Source organism: Amia ocellicauda, chromosome 12 (assembly GCF_036373705.1).
Source record: "Amia ocellicauda isolate fAmiCal2 chromosome 12, fAmiCal2.hap1, whole genome shotgun sequence".
In the NCBI taxonomy this organism is placed as follows: domain Eukaryota; kingdom Metazoa; phylum Chordata; class Actinopteri; order Amiiformes; family Amiidae; genus Amia; species Amia ocellicauda.
In genome coordinates this window covers 12251882-12269565 of record NC_089861.1, presented here as the reverse complement: position 1 = coordinate 12269565, position 17684 = coordinate 12251882, and the positions used below count along the sequence as shown (strand labels likewise).

At 38.3% G+C, this 17684-nt stretch overlaps 1 protein-coding gene across 2 annotated transcripts in view; it reads right to left on the bottom strand.

Moving 5' to 3' along the window:
- Nucleotides 1–3477: 3477 nt before the first annotated feature.
- Nucleotides 3478–17684, bottom strand: part of slc4a11 (solute carrier family 4 member 11) — a 48294-nt gene continuing 34087 nt past the window's right edge. For both annotated transcript variants that reach the window (XM_066718351.1, XM_066718353.1), the window contains exons 7-20: nucleotides 17264–17387; nucleotides 16325–16531; nucleotides 15243–15327; nucleotides 14431–14556; nucleotides 14065–14178; nucleotides 13223–13355; nucleotides 12744–12817; nucleotides 12280–12478; nucleotides 11884–11990; nucleotides 10808–10973; nucleotides 9942–10115; nucleotides 9633–9828; nucleotides 8866–9035; nucleotides 3478–8592 (exon numbers count right to left, since the gene is read on the bottom strand). In XM_066718351.1, coding sequence (XP_066574448.1) covers nucleotides 8526–8592; nucleotides 8866–9035; nucleotides 9633–9828; nucleotides 9942–10115; nucleotides 10808–10973; nucleotides 11884–11990; nucleotides 12280–12478; nucleotides 12744–12817; nucleotides 13223–13355; nucleotides 14065–14178; nucleotides 14431–14556; nucleotides 15243–15327; nucleotides 16325–16531; nucleotides 17264–17387 — 1942 coding nt within the window. In that variant the 3' untranslated portion in view covers nucleotides 3478–8525. The remainder of the gene's footprint in view (nucleotides 8593–8865; nucleotides 9036–9632; nucleotides 9829–9941; nucleotides 10116–10807; nucleotides 10974–11883; nucleotides 11991–12279; nucleotides 12479–12743; nucleotides 12818–13222; nucleotides 13356–14064; nucleotides 14179–14430; nucleotides 14557–15242; nucleotides 15328–16324; nucleotides 16532–17263; nucleotides 17388–17684) is intronic.

Below are 17684 nucleotides of genomic sequence, written 5' to 3'. Positions count from 1 at the left end.
GCCAGGCCTGCACTGCAGCTGTCTTTAGTTCCTGCTTGTTCTTGGGTCGTTTTGCCTTCAGTTTTGAAGTGAAATGCATGCTCAATTGGATTCAGGTCAGGTGATTGACTTGGCCATTGCAGAACATTCCACTTCTTCACCTTAAAAAAGTCATGGGTTGCTTTCGCTGTATGCTTCGGGTCATTGTCCATCTACACTGTGAAGTGCCGTCCAATGAGTTTTGAAGCATTTGGCTGAATCTGAGCAGATAATATAACCCTAAACACTTCAGAATTCATCCTGCTGCTTTTGTCAGCAGTCACATCATCAGTAAATACAAGGGAACCAGTTCCTTTGGCAGCCATACATGCCCATGCCATAACATGCTTCACAGATGAGGTGGTATGCTTTGGATCATGAGCAGTTCCTTCCCTTCGCCATACTCTTCTCTTCCCATCATTCTGGTACAAGTTGATCTTTGTCTCATCTGTCCATAGGGTGTTGTTACAGAACTGTACAGGGTTCTTTAGATGTTTTTTGGCAATCTCTAATCTGGTCTTCCTGTTTTGGGGACTTACCAATGGTTTACATCTTGTGGTAAACCCTGTGTATTTACTCTGGTGAAGTCTTCTCTTGATTGTTGACTTTGACACAGATACACCTACCTCCTGGAGGGTGTTCTTGATCTGGCCAACTGTTGTGAAGGGGGTTTTCTTCACCAGGGAAAGAATTCTTCTGTCATCCAGCACAGTTGTTTTCCATGATCTTCCGGGCCTTTTGGTGTTCCTGAGCTCACTAGTGCATTCTTTCTTTTTAAGAATGTACCAAATAGTTGATTTTGCCACAACTGATGTTTTTGCGCTCTCTCTGATTGGTTTGTTTTGATTTCTAAGGCAAAATGCACCAAGAACAAGCAGGAACTAAAGACAGCTGCAGTGCAGGTCTGGCAGAGCATCACCAGAGAAGAAACCCAGCATCTGGTGATGTCTATGGGTTCCAGACTTCAGGCAGTCATTGACTGAAAAGGATTTGCCACCAAGTATTGAAACTCACAATTTAACTCATGATTATGTTAGTTTGTCCAATTACTTTTGAGCCCCTCAATTTTGGGGGACCACATATAAAAATGGGTGTAATTCCTACACTGTTCACCCAATTTGGATGTAACTACCCTCAAATTAAAGATGAAAGTCTACACTTAAAGAAAATATTGAGTGTTTCCTTTCAAATATATTGTGGTGGCATACAGACCCAAAATTATTAAAATGGTGTCCTTGTCCAAATATTTATGGACCTAACTGTACTTTCACCATTGCATTTCTGAAGTATGACTGGTTAAGTAATTGTCACATGTGCTTTTAATACAGCAAGATCCAATATGTAGCCATAATATTAATAATAATAAGCAAGTTTAGTCATTCAGATTAATCAAACACTACATGCAATAGTGCTTGAATGTGTAGTTGAGATGAGAGTTGTTTACAATCCAGTTGGCTCAGCCAGCAGTTTTAAAACTCGAATAATGCCTCAGATCCATCAGACTGCCTTTTGCATGAACAGACTCATGATTCAGCAGAGGAGCACTGAGGGATTTGACACCAAGTTCAGAAGACTCATAAAATGATGACTCAGGCTGTGAATGTGCCAGATGTCTGCAATGAAACAAACAGTGCAAACAAACAATTAGTCCTGGTGTCAGATTCAAATTACAGATGGTGCATTAGTGAGATTATAAAAACCCAGATGTGACTTAATAAAAGGAATCATGACTGAACTGATAGATTTCTCCATAAACACTAATAAGTGAAATCTATAGCAGTTAATAATAATAAAACAAGGATTTGTATAATAATAAATACATTTCAAGCAATGGAAGCTTTATTTATACAGATATAAACCTGTAGGAGTCAATCTTGCTTCTAGAAAGTAAAAGTGAGAGCAAAGACAACCTGTGAAATGGATTGAGAATGAGAGGTAAGATTGTCATTGGACATCAAAGCTAAGGTTGAAATGCTCAAGCACGGTTCAGGTTAATTCTTAGCGTGTGCTGCCATCTAGTGGACTGAACTTTGAATAGCAAGCATCCTGTAATGAAATTAATATTTAAGGCACATTTTCGGGTGGACATTTCTTTTTATCACACACATAGAATAGAAGTAAAGTTATAATAAAATCATCTGAAGCAAAAAAGTCAGGCAGGAAAACAAACCTTAAACAAATCAACTTTTTTCTGTAAAGGATGTGTTAAGGTTCACACTGAACTGTAAACTGTCTTTGACTTTTGTTCTGTCCTGTATTGACCCACTTTGTTATAGAGTGATCCATTAATCAATAACCAGATTTTAGTAATATGATAGCAATGGAATAACAGGTCATTATAAGATGAGAACAGTAGCTTCCATATAAAGACAGTTAAGATATCAAAATTATATGAAACAGGATTCATGCGTGGTGCCAATTTTAAATTGAGTGAAAGAGATAAGAGTCTAAATAAAAAAAACACACACATAGCTTTATATCCACATATATAACAGACCGCTCTGTTGGTAAGCTCTGCCATCTCTTCTTCATCTTGCAGTCACTGCAGTTTTATTCCACAGCTACTACTGCTGGGCAAACATAAGAACATCTCTCCAAAGATCAAAACCAGCGATTGGAAATTATTGAAACAGCGCATCCAACACTTACAGAAGAGCTGTAAGAACTGAGAGCACACAGTTTGGATTTCTATGAGACTATGGACTTGTCTGGCTACTGAACTCTGCTGGACAGAACCCAAAAGCCCTTACTTTGCTGAGGACCTAATTTGGGAACCTCCTGTTAAAAGTCTCGTTGTCATTTCTCTGTATATTTGAGTAGCAAGAAAACGATTCAAAGTAATTCTATTTCTGGGCCAGTACTCATTAGGTTTAATACAGCAAGTCCTGAGACGTTCCAATGAAGGTGCATTGGCCTATGATAAGATGCTGTTAGGAATATATATTCGTTAAGAAAAGATACCTTTGAGCAGGAGGCTTTGAACTATAAAATCAAGTTAATGTCTACAGATCAAACTTGGTTCAGCAAAATGCATTGAAATACAGGAGAACAGATATAGTGAATCACTTGATTCCACAGAAGGACTGGTAAGTAATATGACAATCTGTGCACTGAATTCATTCAATACACAGTTCAATGCAGTTACAAGGTCACTGTGTATAGGATGTCACTGAGCTCTCACTGATTCCTGAGATGTCATTAATCAACTGGATAATTAAATGCAAATAGCAATAACATATATAGAAAATAAAATAAGCCAAGAAGCAATGATAATAAAAATGATCTTTGAAAACAAAAACAATCACAACCATTTGTGTTGATTTACAACCCATTCCTTCCAAGAAAAAGGAATCTTTAACAGAAAAAAGAAAAGATAAAAATCCTTGGGTAAATAACTATAAATAAAATCCTTCAATGACAGAATATGGAATGCAATACAAATAAAAACATTAGAACATATTTGTCTCAGGGTTTCTTTTGTTTATTTGGTAAACAGCTTGAAATGATACAAACGAACAGTAGTTTTTTTGTGTGTACAGTGTTTACCTTGTGGAATATATGCATTCCTTTCCATAAAGATATTTTTCTGATTTAATTTTTCATGTATTTTGTAATGCAGCTTATAAATTTAGCTTATTAAAACAAGTCATTTTCAGACATTAAGAAACTGATTTGTCTATATAATATAATCTTTACACTTTACATTCCTGATTTCAGAAAAGGTGCCCACATATAATATAAAACAGCACAGTACAGAATTTCAGAAAAAACTAAACAAAACAGGTGTCTGGGTGCATGTTGTAAGTTCGATACAAAAAAAAACACACTTCTCAAACATTCTGCAACCGAAATGAAAATTGCTGACACAGGACATGAGTTTTGATCAACCTAATATTACGTTGCATTAAAAAAAAAAAAAAAAATAGACACCCAATAAAGACAATACACTAGCAACTTTGAAAACAGTACTGTTACCTTAAAAACAAAAGAAAATAATATATATTTTTAAAACATTTGCCATCCATGTTTATGAATCCACAGTATGTTTATTTTTGTATTTTTTTTATGTGCAGGATTCTGAAGGAAAATCTCTAACATTAAAGTGAGTTGTGTGAAATGCTAGACTGCAGTGTATTTCTCTACCGTGAGAGGCAGAAAGAGGCCCATCTATCTCCTGGAGTACCTCAACAGCTCGCTGCCAACCGAGAGTAACCACGGCTCTGCGAGAAGCTTCTCCGTTGCTCGACAGAAGCTTCAAATTTACTGTTATTAATTGAACCAACTGATACTAGTTTCACATGATAATTAAACACTTGTGATCTACCATGGTCTCCCTATGGAGATGATAGTGTGAGCTTCAGTTAAACCATTCTGAGGATTATCTATCAATCATGCGTGCGACCATTTCCTCTTCAGAGTCCAAAGACTCTATGCAGGTAAAGACTTGATCTTGTTTAACTGTGGTATGTTGAAATGCAATCACTGAAATCACTTGGGAGATACACGATCTGCCAGTAATCTGTCTTCTAATTAAAAGAGCTAACGACTGTGGTATCCTTTGCTCCGTTTGTCCTGCTTTTTGAACAAACTGAAGACAGACTACAAACATGCAGGGGGAATTAGAGGATCCTCGATACACAGGGGGTTGACAAAAGCAATTGAGTTTAATCCATATGGTATTATCTGGCATAACTATAAAGGAATATTTATATTTATGGACCCAGGGTCAACCATTCAGTAGAAATCACAGCTAGGTTTTGGACCTCCCAAACTTCTGAAGCACAAAACTTTTTTCCCCCCCTCTGGGTACATATTTAAAAGGGTGATAAGGGTTTAGAGGAGACTATTCCACCAACATTTTGCACTTGTATACCTTCTGCACTCACACACATTTCTATATAATGTCTCATAGCCGTTCCCTTGACGAGATTCCCGCAAGCGCTCTTCAACCAGCTATGTATTTTAACAGCTAGATGCAGTGCAGTTGTTTCCCTTCCTATCAGCTCAAAGGAAAAAGCTTTACTATAGTGATATAATTAGCACTTGGGGAAATGTAAACAAACAGACACATTACAAGTATGTAGGCTGGGATTTGTTACATTCTAATTGTATATCATTTTAAAGTGTGGAGAGTCTTGTAAAGACAAAGCAATGACTCAAGCATTTCACTGTATTTAAAGTGGAATGCACAATTCTAAAAATAACACATTACATAGAACAGTACAGCAGATGGTCTTCTTTCTGTTTTTTCAGATTCATCTTTTGCTGACATTTTTTTTTTATTAAGAAACACAACATGGTGTCTGCAGTCTATGCCAAGTAAAACCTTCAAATATTTTGCAAACATATCCACAGTTCCTAAACAGTAGTAATATCGGCATCATTTGGGAAAACGAGCCAATGTGTGAACATTTGATTCGGTATGACTGTATGTGTTCTTTACGTTTGTACCTAACTTCAATCCGTTCAGAAAGCACAATATGTTACATGATATTCTTATATTATTTGGATTCTTCTCTTAAGTGATCCAATCTAATCTAAATTAGGCAGAACGCACTGAAGTCTGTATTCAAAAAACTGCAGAAACTTCTACAAAAATATATTTTTGACATAAATTGTTTTGCTTTTTTTAGTTTTATATAGCTCAGCCAAGTTTAATTTGCAATTCTCTGAAAACTATACTACAAAAATAAAACTACATGGATTCTATTACTTTTAATTAGGAAACATTTTCTTCCCTTCTGTAAGAGAACTGGTAGCTTCACATCTATTGTCTTTTCAATAGAAAAATAAACCTGCACAATGCCATGACTAGACAACTTTGATGATGTCATCGGCAATAACAAGATTAGGATAACAATTAAGAAAACAATAAGGAGAGTCATAAAATAGCATTCTCCCTGCATCAGGCTGTTGGACAGCTCTATGTTTATGTTCCTTCTGAGCCAAGAAACTACTGAAGCAAATCCCATACTTCAGTCTACTAAAATATTATTAACAATAATAGTAATATAATAATACAAACACTATTTAAATATGAAATTGAAAGTATTTTTTTATAGCCGAAAAGACAAACTGATTCAAATGTGTTTTGTTCCCGAAACTACATTTTTATTCTACGGAAATCAATCATTAAGTGAAATGAAAGCAACACAAAAAATATTTCATTTCTCAAAACAATCTCTCTCTTCACATCAGAAGAAAGTGCCTAATTTCCTCCTCGAATAGGTCAAAAGTGTCGATGTTGTGTGATGTGCAATGTGACAAGACATACGAGTTTCTTAATATGAAAACTGAATTAAACTGAAAACAAAAAATAATCCCTAGTTTTCTCCTGTTTGAGGAAAGCTGAGGTGAAACGGATCTGATTGGAGAGCTGCACTATGTGTAATTGGGGGTGAGGCCTGAGACTCAGGAATAAAATGTCTAAAATCATCACAACAATCCAATCCAAACTACATGACAACTAGACATTATGTATTCAATGTGCAAAAATCTGATACAGCATCCCTGAATCTTTTAAATTGGGCCTGGTACATTGCAGCATTTACTTCTGCTGTCTCTCCCTGCCTTTGAAGCTGGAATTAGCATTGTTAATTCACGTTTCTCACCCAGAGATCTAACGATGAATCATGCATTTATTAATAATTACTTTCCATTAAGATGATGCTATTAAAACTGCCATGCAGAGATAGAGAGCAATGCACATGTTTGAGTAAGCTAATTAACTTGTCAGTGTGTTCGTTCTGTGGGAAGAAAGACACATTAAGCACAGATCTAGCTGGGTGGGTTGTTGCAATAAATACATTAACTACTCACAAGATTTCCTCTCCTACAGCCCTTCTCTTAGACACAACGACACAAAAAGGTCATACTTCCAAAAGGTGCATTCTGCTGTGTCACCTGGTTGCAATTTACAATGGACAGGAGCTATTAATAAATGCATAATTAGTCATCAGTGTGACTCAACTGAAAAACGGAAATGGGTTGACAATGCTAATTTGAGCTTTAAAGGCAAGTAGGGACAACAGAAATGAACGTCAAAATCTACCAAGCCTATTTATAGTTAACGCCAAACACTGTTCCAATTCTCCTGCGAGGCATGCAAGCAAAACCGTCAAAAGATTAGCTGACATATCATATGATAATGGGTCCCCCAGTTCTGTGTGTGCGTAATACAACACAGAGCATGTTCCAGATCAATCTGTTCTAATCCTTGTTTTTCCGATGGAAGAGAACAAAAATAAACACATGAATTAATTGCATGCGTCTCTCTCAGTCAATGGTCTTATGTGCGTGTACAGCAAGCATTTTCAAAAATGGCTCGAATTAAAGAAAAAAGCGGGACTGGAGGACAGATTTCAATATAGCTATTCATCTCTCTCTCCAGTGAAATGAGAGTCCAAGTTTAGTAAGTGCTTAGTTCGCATACAAAAAAATAAAAAGTAAAACAATGCTGACAATTTGACTTCCCTTGGTATGAGTCCATCTCCCTGGAATAAGATGGTTTCAGATCAGCACTGTCTTTTATCAGAGCCATGTGAAGAACTTTTAATCAGCCATCTATCTCGCTCTAAAGCCAGGGACAATGCACTTATTCTGCTACCTACAGAACACAATGTAAACTGATTGGTCACTTTATTAAGATTGCCCAGGCTCACTCACAGACCCGCCAATTAATTAACAGTCACGGCTAAGGAAAAGGAGGCTGATTGTGCAGAGTGAATGACGGCTGCTTGAGCATTATAATTACCGAAATGTAACACAATATAACATTTATTAAGCCCAGAACTCATATATTTACAAGGGAAGTTTTTATTTTTATTTTTTTTAAATCAACCGAGTTTTCAAAGATGCCAAGTGTCAACAATGGCGATCAAAATGGAAAGTGTGGATCATAAACTATGGTTGACTGATACAGAAGAGATAGATATGTACACTGATAAAGTGCAATAGCTGCCCCTAGAATGGGTCCAGATTCAAACCTTCATCTATACGCAGAGCTTTAGACTCATCACAATGAATATCGGCACCACCCGACTGACGTACCTTAACAAAGTGGCCATTCAGTGCCTGCGATTACTTTCACAAACAACACTATCTTACTTAAAAACAAATCTCACATTACCCGTTGGGACACCCCAAGCAACTGATTGGTCCATGAAGAGTTTGCAGTAATAAATCAAAAACATAACAATAATAACAATACAACTATTTAAGAGAATTAACCTTTGGCAAGATTTGTTTAAAGATTAATAACAACAATAAAGTGAAACAAAAGAAAAAGAAAGAAAGAAAATAAGAAAACAGGAACAAAAAGAAAATATGGTCCAACCAAAGTCATCCCATATGTCCCTGGTCCCCTACAGTCACATACTCTTGACCAGATCCATGGTCCAAGTGCTTCAGCTTTTTGAACATTGCTTATTAATATATTTTTTAATCTTATATCTCTTTTCTTCTCTTTTCTCTCATTTTTTCATTCTGTTTTTTCAGAGTCCAACCCTTCACATGTGCTGCGCATCTATGACATCCAGGTACTTGGCTTCGATGATTTTAGGAAGCAGGTTGTTCCTGAAAAGGCAATCAAAAGGATCAGATTACAATCACTTTGTAGTGCACTGGATCTCAGCTCAGCTAGTCTGGAAATTGAATGAAAATTGTCTTGTAAGACTTCATTCATTGTTCAAAACTTTAAATAACTTAATACTTCATAAAAACAATATCTTTTAAGACATCTCTACTGAAAAAAGCACACATACAATACTCTGGGTGAGAAATCGGCCAGAGACACATGGTGTACATTTCGCTGTCTCTCCGGTCTGCCTCCTGCCTTAGCAATAGTACCTGATGGGAAGAAGCAGGATCATAAAGAGAGGGAAGATCATCTTCATGTAGGGCAGAGGGTACATCCCAAATGTGCACAGCACAAGCAATTGAACCATCTGCAGACCCGTGAAGTAGTGAATTTTCCTCTGGGGCACTTTCCGGATATAGTGAGTGGGGGGATAGGATGTCTGCGGGACAGAGAAAGAAACAACACTCAACATTTCCCGTTATGAAATCCTTGGGCCTGTGGAAAAGAAAACACACAAAACAAAACCGTTCCACAGCTTGGGAGCCAGATCTTGAAAGCACGTAGTGAGTGTGCAAATCGATTCGTCTCACACATCCCACTGAATTGGTATTCAAATGTAAATGTAATCTGGTGGAACTGTACATTCTTTACGGTTGCTACTGCAAAGCCCCTGTCCAGGTAGGGAGACTAGCCTGTGCCACAAACTAAGAGGCGAAAAGAAGCAAAATGCAACAATTCTACAATGTTTTCAACACGTTTACGTTACGTTTAAGGCCTTCTCGTCATTCTGCTTCTGTCTCCATTGCTGCGGTGCGGCCACAACATTATCTTGTTCGCCGGGTTACACGCCAATCAGATCCAAACACAAACACAATTCTCCAAGGGATGTTTTGGAAAGATGGAAAGATTGTGAGCCATTGTGATGGCCTGTGGGACTAAATTTAGACCCGGAGTGCGGGGGATAATGAGAGTTAGCGGAGGAAAGACGGAGACGGAGTGATAGGACTGGAGTGGGGGTTGGGGAGGCGGGGCTCACCTGCTCTTTCAGAAGGAGGGCCATGCGGTCGCAGAGTTGGTTGCCGTCGATGGAGGTGAGAGCGATGTAGAGGAAGAGGCCGTACAACACGGGCTTGGGGATCCACTGCAGGGGGACGGGCAGCAGCAGCACCGATACCCCGATCAGCAAGTTGGCGGCGAGCGAGGTCAGCCGGGTCTCCTTCACACTGACGATCCTGACGCGAGCAAAAACCACAGAGGGCAGCGTCAGCAAAAACACTAAGGCAACAGAAAGCAGCCTCTCCTCCCGTGCCGAGATTTCTTCTGTGATACCCAACCCCAAACTTACGTCTCATACAGATGCCCCCCTTCCACGCGCTGCTCCACGTAGGCCAGCTGGCGCACGTGCAGAGTGGAGTGAGGGAAGGCCGCGTGCATCCATGGCAGCCCCAGCACTGACATCAGAATATTGATGAAGCCGGACAGCATCAGGTCCCAGTGGTATGCTGTGCCCTTCAGAAGCCTGACACACACACACACACACACACACACTGAGTTACTATTCACTTCGCTGCTTTCACACTTTTGCACAATCTACTGCCATATTGCATAAGATTCGAATTCATGAAAGTTACATTCAAATCTGGAACGTTTCCAGAGCAATTTCTACTCAACAGGTTTCTTCATTTCTAAGCGTATAATTTTCTTCAGTGTTTTTGAGAATAGTTGTTTGTTTATATGTTATTTTCTTTCTTTGCTTATTTTTTCTGAAGTAGGACGAATTTATGTTCACTTTGAAATGACACATTAGCAGGTGCTTTAAGAGAAAACAAACAATTGATGCACTTATAGTTGATTCAAATTATAGATATATATGAGTTTTAACTGAATTAGGATGAAGCTTTTATATTAGACAATAATCAGAGCAGGCAATGGGAATGTCATGGGAAAAAAATTATTTTTAAAAACAGAATAGTGCAACATGACCTGACAACACATGATTTTCTTTTGTAGATTCTCATTGTATATAGTTTTTCAGATGTATTGTTATGAATTACAATATCATTTGCCAAAATCATTAGTATTTCTCATTGTTTGAAGACAATGTCTGTTATTTCATTGTCTGTGTGTATTTGTGCACTTTTTAAATTGAAGCCAAGCCGCCGGTGAAGACAAAAGAATGAACAACAGCGATTGGCCGGTCCGAGAGGATACCTGTTCTCAGGGGCGTTCGTGAGCGACACCACGATGTTCTGGTCGATGAAGATAAGCAGAGCCAGGAGGAAGCCCAGTCCCATGGCGCTCAGCACAGACAAGGGCGAGAGGAGATTGAAAGGAGCTACGATGAATATTTCCCTCTTGTAGAAATTAAACACTGGAACTGAAGGACACACAGGGGAAGATTAGCTGTTTTCATCACGACTGATTTGGTTCTCATTTACAGAGACAAACTGTATTACCATTGATTAATATAAGTAAGATAATACACATCATCTTTAGGAAACAAAAAATTGCCCCACACTTGAAAAATGTGAATGATTTAACTGAGATTAAACCTCTTACATTTATACTGGTTACTAATAAAGCTACAATACAATACAATACAGTACAATAAAGTCTTATATGAAAAGAAGCAGACAAACAAATAAATAAATACATATATAAACCTTTTGTGATTTTCCTTTTTTCCCTTTCTTTCATATACATTTATTTTAGCAATTTGTACATCTTCTATTTCACTTAGGTTAATTAATATATTAATTGGATAGACTCTCCACAATCAGAATTTCACTTGGTCAGACGCTGAAAGGAGCAAGTGAATAGTGTTACTTATTTAATTAGAGAGAATCTCCGAATATGAAGATGCTTGCACTAATTATAGTAGACACTTATTTTTTTATGGTTAACTGAAACAATAAACAAATAATGTTATAATGAAAAAGAAATGCCATGATGCATTCTTTATATACTCTACTAAATTGTATAGCTGATTTCATATTAATGAAGGAAAGGTTTAACAATATATTAGCTATTTTACTTGTTTCAGGTTGTTTTACATATCTTAAATAAAAAATCACTATTCTGTTTCAAAGTGTTTGTGGGATTATGGCGTTATCTAGCTAGCATTAGAATAATCGCTATACACGACTACAAAAGCACAACTAAAAATTCCCATGAATAACCATGACCTTGCAGCTCAACCTAGGGAGCTTCTTGATATCATTTAAGAAAGAGAAGATAAACGTCCCCATGGGAAACGGTATGAGGAAGAGACTGATGTGAATACTGACGTTCAATATCAAGGAACAGGTAGGAGCCGATGAAGGAGAACACGAGCACGGAGATGGGCAGAGCGCAGTCTGAGAGCACCTCTCTCACTTTGGCATGCAGGAAGGGACTGTAATACAGGGAGAGACAAGCACAGTGTCAGTCACTTTGGAGCCGATTCAATCAGACCTCAATCCGATAATGGCACAATTTCTGGAATAAAAGATAAATGCAGAAAAATGGAGGTTAATGAAATGTGTACATTTGTATGTGCAAGGGGCAATATTAATTTTACATTATTAAATATTATAACACAACCTAATCTCCTAAAGCATGAAGAGGAAAAACAGGTTACATTTGTTGTTCCAACCTACTGAAAGTCTTTCACTGTCATCATGAACAGGGGAGCAGGACCTCACCTTCTCTTGAACTGGTACAGGGTGTAGCCCAGCCACAGCGTCCCCAGCATGAGCAGCAGACACAGCACTGGCCTCTCCCTGGTGCACAGTACAAGAGACTCCATCCCAGCACTACCCGTCCCGTTCGGTGCCGTCAGTCTGTGCACCTCCGCCGTGCTCCCGTTCAACAGCTGTGGCGTGTGGTAATACTTATGAAAGACTGAGGGGGTGAAAAAGACATTGACAGTGTGCTGCTTGGTGGGTCATAGTCAAGTCAATCCTATGGGGAATTTCATAATAAAACAGCACAATTATAAGTCTCCAACCCATTTAGCATATACCCAGAAGACTGTGTATGAAAAATAAATATGACATCTCACAACAATAAGGAAATAAATCTAGTCATTCAACCAATTAAATGCTTTCTGAACCTTAAAAAAAATTGCAGTCTACAGTGTAAAACGGTGTAAGGCATTCTTACTTACTCTTGATTGTGCCTTTTAAAGCATCCCCCAAAAATGCAATTGAAATGAAAAGGGCTATGATTTCTTCTGTTGACCTGAAACACAACAAAAAACAAGCAACCCATTAGACTCTCAAAATAGGTTTTAATTTGGTCAAGAAAAGATCAGAATATTCATGTTAGCTTCTCAATCTTTCTTGACAACAGTCATAAGCATGTATTTGAGATCAAGGAATGTGTACGCAGTTATTGTGGCCCTTTTGCTGCTGCTAACGTTACCTTAGGCTTGGTTCAACTATTATTTGCTGTTTTAAAGAAGATGCAAATGAATTCACGCTCTGTTATAAAAGCCACTGGTGTATGGAAAATAAAGAATACATTACACTGTGGTCAGGGAGATAATTAAACAGATGACTTCAGTGACCAGCAGACTGAGTAACTGAGGGACTGAGCAACAGGCAGGACTGACTGAGTCCTTGATTGATTGAGTGACAGACTGACCGTTTGAAGAGCTTCATCAGCAGACTGACATTGAAGATGCCTCCCAGGATGAGGAACAAGCTGTTCCACAGGCCAATGCAGGCATAAAAGGCAGGGAAGTTCAGATTGTAGTCATCACAGATTCCCCTGATCACTGCAAGACAACCTTCGGTTAGCACAGACTGACGCCAGCAGAGAGGGGCGGATGTAGTAGAACTGGTCAATTGATCCGGTCACTCACTCTTTATGCTCTAGTCGTTCATACTTTGGTGGTGTATTGTTGATTAATACTATTAGTTTTATGTGTTTACTGAGAGGGAAATAATGGACGTATCATTGTGGGAAAAACTGTTTATTAACTTGAGATTCAACAGGACTTTTTTCTTAAACCGCCCACATGAAAGGAAGGAAGGAAAGAAGGAACTAAGAAAGAAAGAAAAAGACTTTATAATATCAGACTGTGATTCTCAGGGACTTGACTGCTGTGAGGTGTTTTGGAAGAATTATAATTTTGTTGTGGACTTTGCTTTGAGACATTTCCCGCTGAAATACTGTTAAAATAGTAAACACTTAAGACGTGTTTGACATTTACAAAACAGCCCTATGCTCAGTAAATTAAGTCCCTCATTGATCCCAGTGTTTATTAGATGAGAATTCTCATTTACAAGGTACCTTGGACATACACACAGTGATTTTTTACTTCAATTATACATTTTTGAAGGTTATATTATTTTATATTACTGTGTTATGTGTTGGAATGCAACATACAAAATCTTAAGAGTATTAAAATACAATTTATTCAGACTGGGGGACAATAACCAATGAGATGCAGATTTGTGGGAGGTCAAATCTTGGCTGTTTACCGCTGATGAAGATAGCGAGGGGGGCGGTCGTCAGGGGGACGACCAGCGGAGAGCCGGCGAAGAGGGAGTAGACGACTCCTCCGATGCTTTGTCCAATGATTGTCTTCTGGACATCTGTGAACAGGACACAGAAGGAGAGACTGAGGAAGGCAGTAAAGGAACTCAGCACCTATCCCCTCTACAGCATGAATGACTGCAGACTGCAAATGTGTCTTCGTTTCCTTTTTAGAATGTTAATAATAAAGTATGTGTAGTCAAATCTGTTTTCCCACACAAAGGAATATATTCTGTAACTTTCTCATAAAAAATATATCATTAAGTACAAGTACATGAGTAAGTGTTTGTGGTCAGGACGGGGGGCCTCACCGATCTCCCCTCGTGTGCTCTCGTCGTTGAGAGAACCGAAGGCAATGGCCGGGAGCAGGATGGCGATGTAGAGAAAGATGGCGGTGGTGATGTACTTCAGGATGGTTTTATTGCTCCCAACGATTCCTGAGATGAAAAAAGATCCTGTTTACAAGCTTTGGATTTCAGCAGATAATTTGATAATTTGACCAACAGCTGAACTCCTGACTGTACTTCAGGAAAGGAATTCACACGTAACTTTTCCATTGGATTATTGCTTAAGGGCTGAATAAACACATCTGAATAGACTGATATTTCATTGCTTGTTTGCTTTTGAAACCTTTCACCTAGAAAATGTAAAGTATTGTCGTACTGCTATAGGTTGAAGCATCAATCTGAATAAGGTTGTGAGTCTTCCTGACAATACAAAACTCTAGCTTTTTTGGGAAAAGTAAACACATCTTGAGGTTTATAAATATTGATGCTGACCACGAGAGAACAGTCAGAAATGTGCAGCCTCTCATTAAATACATATTAATAGTGACAGAGAAAAAGAGAGCTATCCATGGTGCTGAAACTGCACAGCTAAAGACCAGGGTCCAGACAGAGACTATGTCTGTGAGATACATTAGAGAATCACATTTTATCACATTGCCTTAGCTAACAATTAAAAGTTTTAAACATGTTTTGTTGTAATTATATATTATGGAAAATATCTGAAAAAGGTGTGATTTTGTTGTGTTAAGTCGCAATGGCAGAGAAAGTGAAAACCTTTCATAACAATTCTATTCTTGCTGTCAGCTGCTATTATTTTATGCTGCACATTTACATACCATCTGTGAAGTCAGAGGTGTAGAGAGGCAGCCGTCTACAGAGGTCTTCATAAATGCCCCTGCCCGCCCTCAAGAAATCCTGGCACTAATAACAGTGAAGAGAAGAGAAAGAGTGTTAAGTCTTAGAATACAGTGTGGTAATGAATTATACAAAAAGCAGTTACTTTTCAGAATTAACAGCATGTCAAAGTACTCAAAGCAATATGAGTACTTTGCACCCTATACTGTGAAACATATTTTATAAATGTACATTTGTCTTGCACAGAAATCCCCCTCAATACATGAAGTACTGAAGTAATTTATTCTTCATATTATACACAAAGGTTTGTGTAGTACTAAGTGCCAAGGCTACTGTTATAGACTAGATAGCAGTGTGAGCAAAGAGAACATTTTCAATAAAACCCTGTTCTTGCAAGATCCTTATATATTTAGGCACAGCATTTTAATATTATTGCCTAAGAACATGTTATCAATTGGTTAAAAAACTGAGTAATTGCATGAACTTGAAGACCCCAGACAAAAACAATGATATTTTCCCACTGTACCAATACTGGCCTCTCTAAAGCCTCGTAAAGCAGGTGGTTTTGTTTTTTGTGATTGTGTTTTGCATACCAATACAGCCCTGTTGATCACTGCAAAGCCAGTTTAATGTTGTTCTGAGCCACACTTTAACACACAGCCTCTGTGGTCTCCTCTCATCTCTCAGGCCCTGCCTTTAGGGGCGTATGTCTGTGTGAGAGCTGATCATCACCAAGGCGCTCATGTATCAAGGCATGTGTCATTTCATATCAGATCTGTCTGCTGCTCTAGTGAAATGTACAGGATTAGTGCCGTTACTTCTGATAGGTATGCTGTGGGGGCGTCTGTGTGCCACTGTGAGCTGATCATTGCAATAGGACAATTTGGTTGAGACAGCTGTCATATAATATCCTGTGTCATGCCTGGGCGAGGCCATGCCATGTTGCCATGTTGATGTCAAACATGATTCTGGTAGCTCTTCTCTTCTCCCATCTCAATGGGCACACTGAGGAGCTTTTTATTTTTTATTTTTTGAGTGGCAGTAAGGTGCCCCAGGTGATTACCACGAGGGGCTTGTGGCTGTGAGGGTCGGTCTCCTCCTCCACAGTGGCTGGTTTCTGGTTGTTGATGGTGAGCCGGTGCCGCTGCTGCACCAAGGCCTCCTTAAACTCCTCCTGTGTCTTGGTCTCCAGCAGCCGCTGTCTGAACGTGATGTCGGAGAAGATGGTGGCGAAGGTGCGCCCCAGCTCCATAGCTGTCTTAGTGCTTTTCTGAAAGAGAGGTGGAGGGTGGGATTCAGTCGATTAGTTAAGGAATAAAAGACAGGCAGACAGACAAAGCAACCAGAACAATTTGGGTTGACCTCAAAGGTTCAAAGGTTTGATTACTAGCCAGGCCTTCAAAGATGGTTCTAAAGCATCCAATGTTCAACAAGGCATTCAAGCAGTGGCCATTTTTTTTATTTATCTTGTAAATAGAAACTATTTCACTAAGTTAAAAATAGAAAATAAAAATAAATATAAAAATAAAGTTTGGAGAGGACAATGGAACTATATTCAACAGAGATGCATGTATGGTTATTGATACACACTAGACAGTGCTGCAGTACTTGTAGAATACATTTCTATAATTTCCTCTCTGCAGGAAAACCGATTAGAATTGAGCATTGGTTGGAATGAGATTTTGAACACATCCATTTTATGCATATACAAATGTATTGTACACAAATAGGTATTGTGGCTCCTGTGACAAACCCGCTATTAAGCTTTTAAATCATCAATTGTGTTGCTGTAAATGAAAAAGTAAAAAAAGAACTGTACACACTTAAGAAATAGGTAATAAATAAAAAATAATAACAAAAGTATCACTAATACAGCAACATCTAGACACTATTGGTTTTTGTCTATTTCTTTTGTCTCTTTGTTTTACAAACCTACTGTATTGTCACATGAGGCCATTCTAGATCAGAAACAGAGTATACTGGAAGGCAGGCAAACAGTTACCATTTTGTGAGGGGCCAGGATGAGAATGATGTAGCGAACTTCACAGCAATTCTCCCCCCAGTTCTGCGGCCTCTCCAGCCGGGAGATGCAGACGTGCCGCCTCTGAAGGCTCTTCACATTGCAACTGGGCAGAGAGGCAGAGACATCAGGAGAGGAAACACATCAACCATCATCTACAAGACTGAGTGCCATTTTAATGCATATTTAATGTATATTTATCTTATCTTAATATATATATATATATAATTATATGCTTATGAATCTTATATATATACATACATACATACATACATACATACATACATACATACATACATACATACATACATAAATACAAACATACAAACACACAATGTCTTGAAAAAAGAAACTAGCCAAAAACATTTTCACTACTAAGAGATCTGAACAATATTTTAATAAT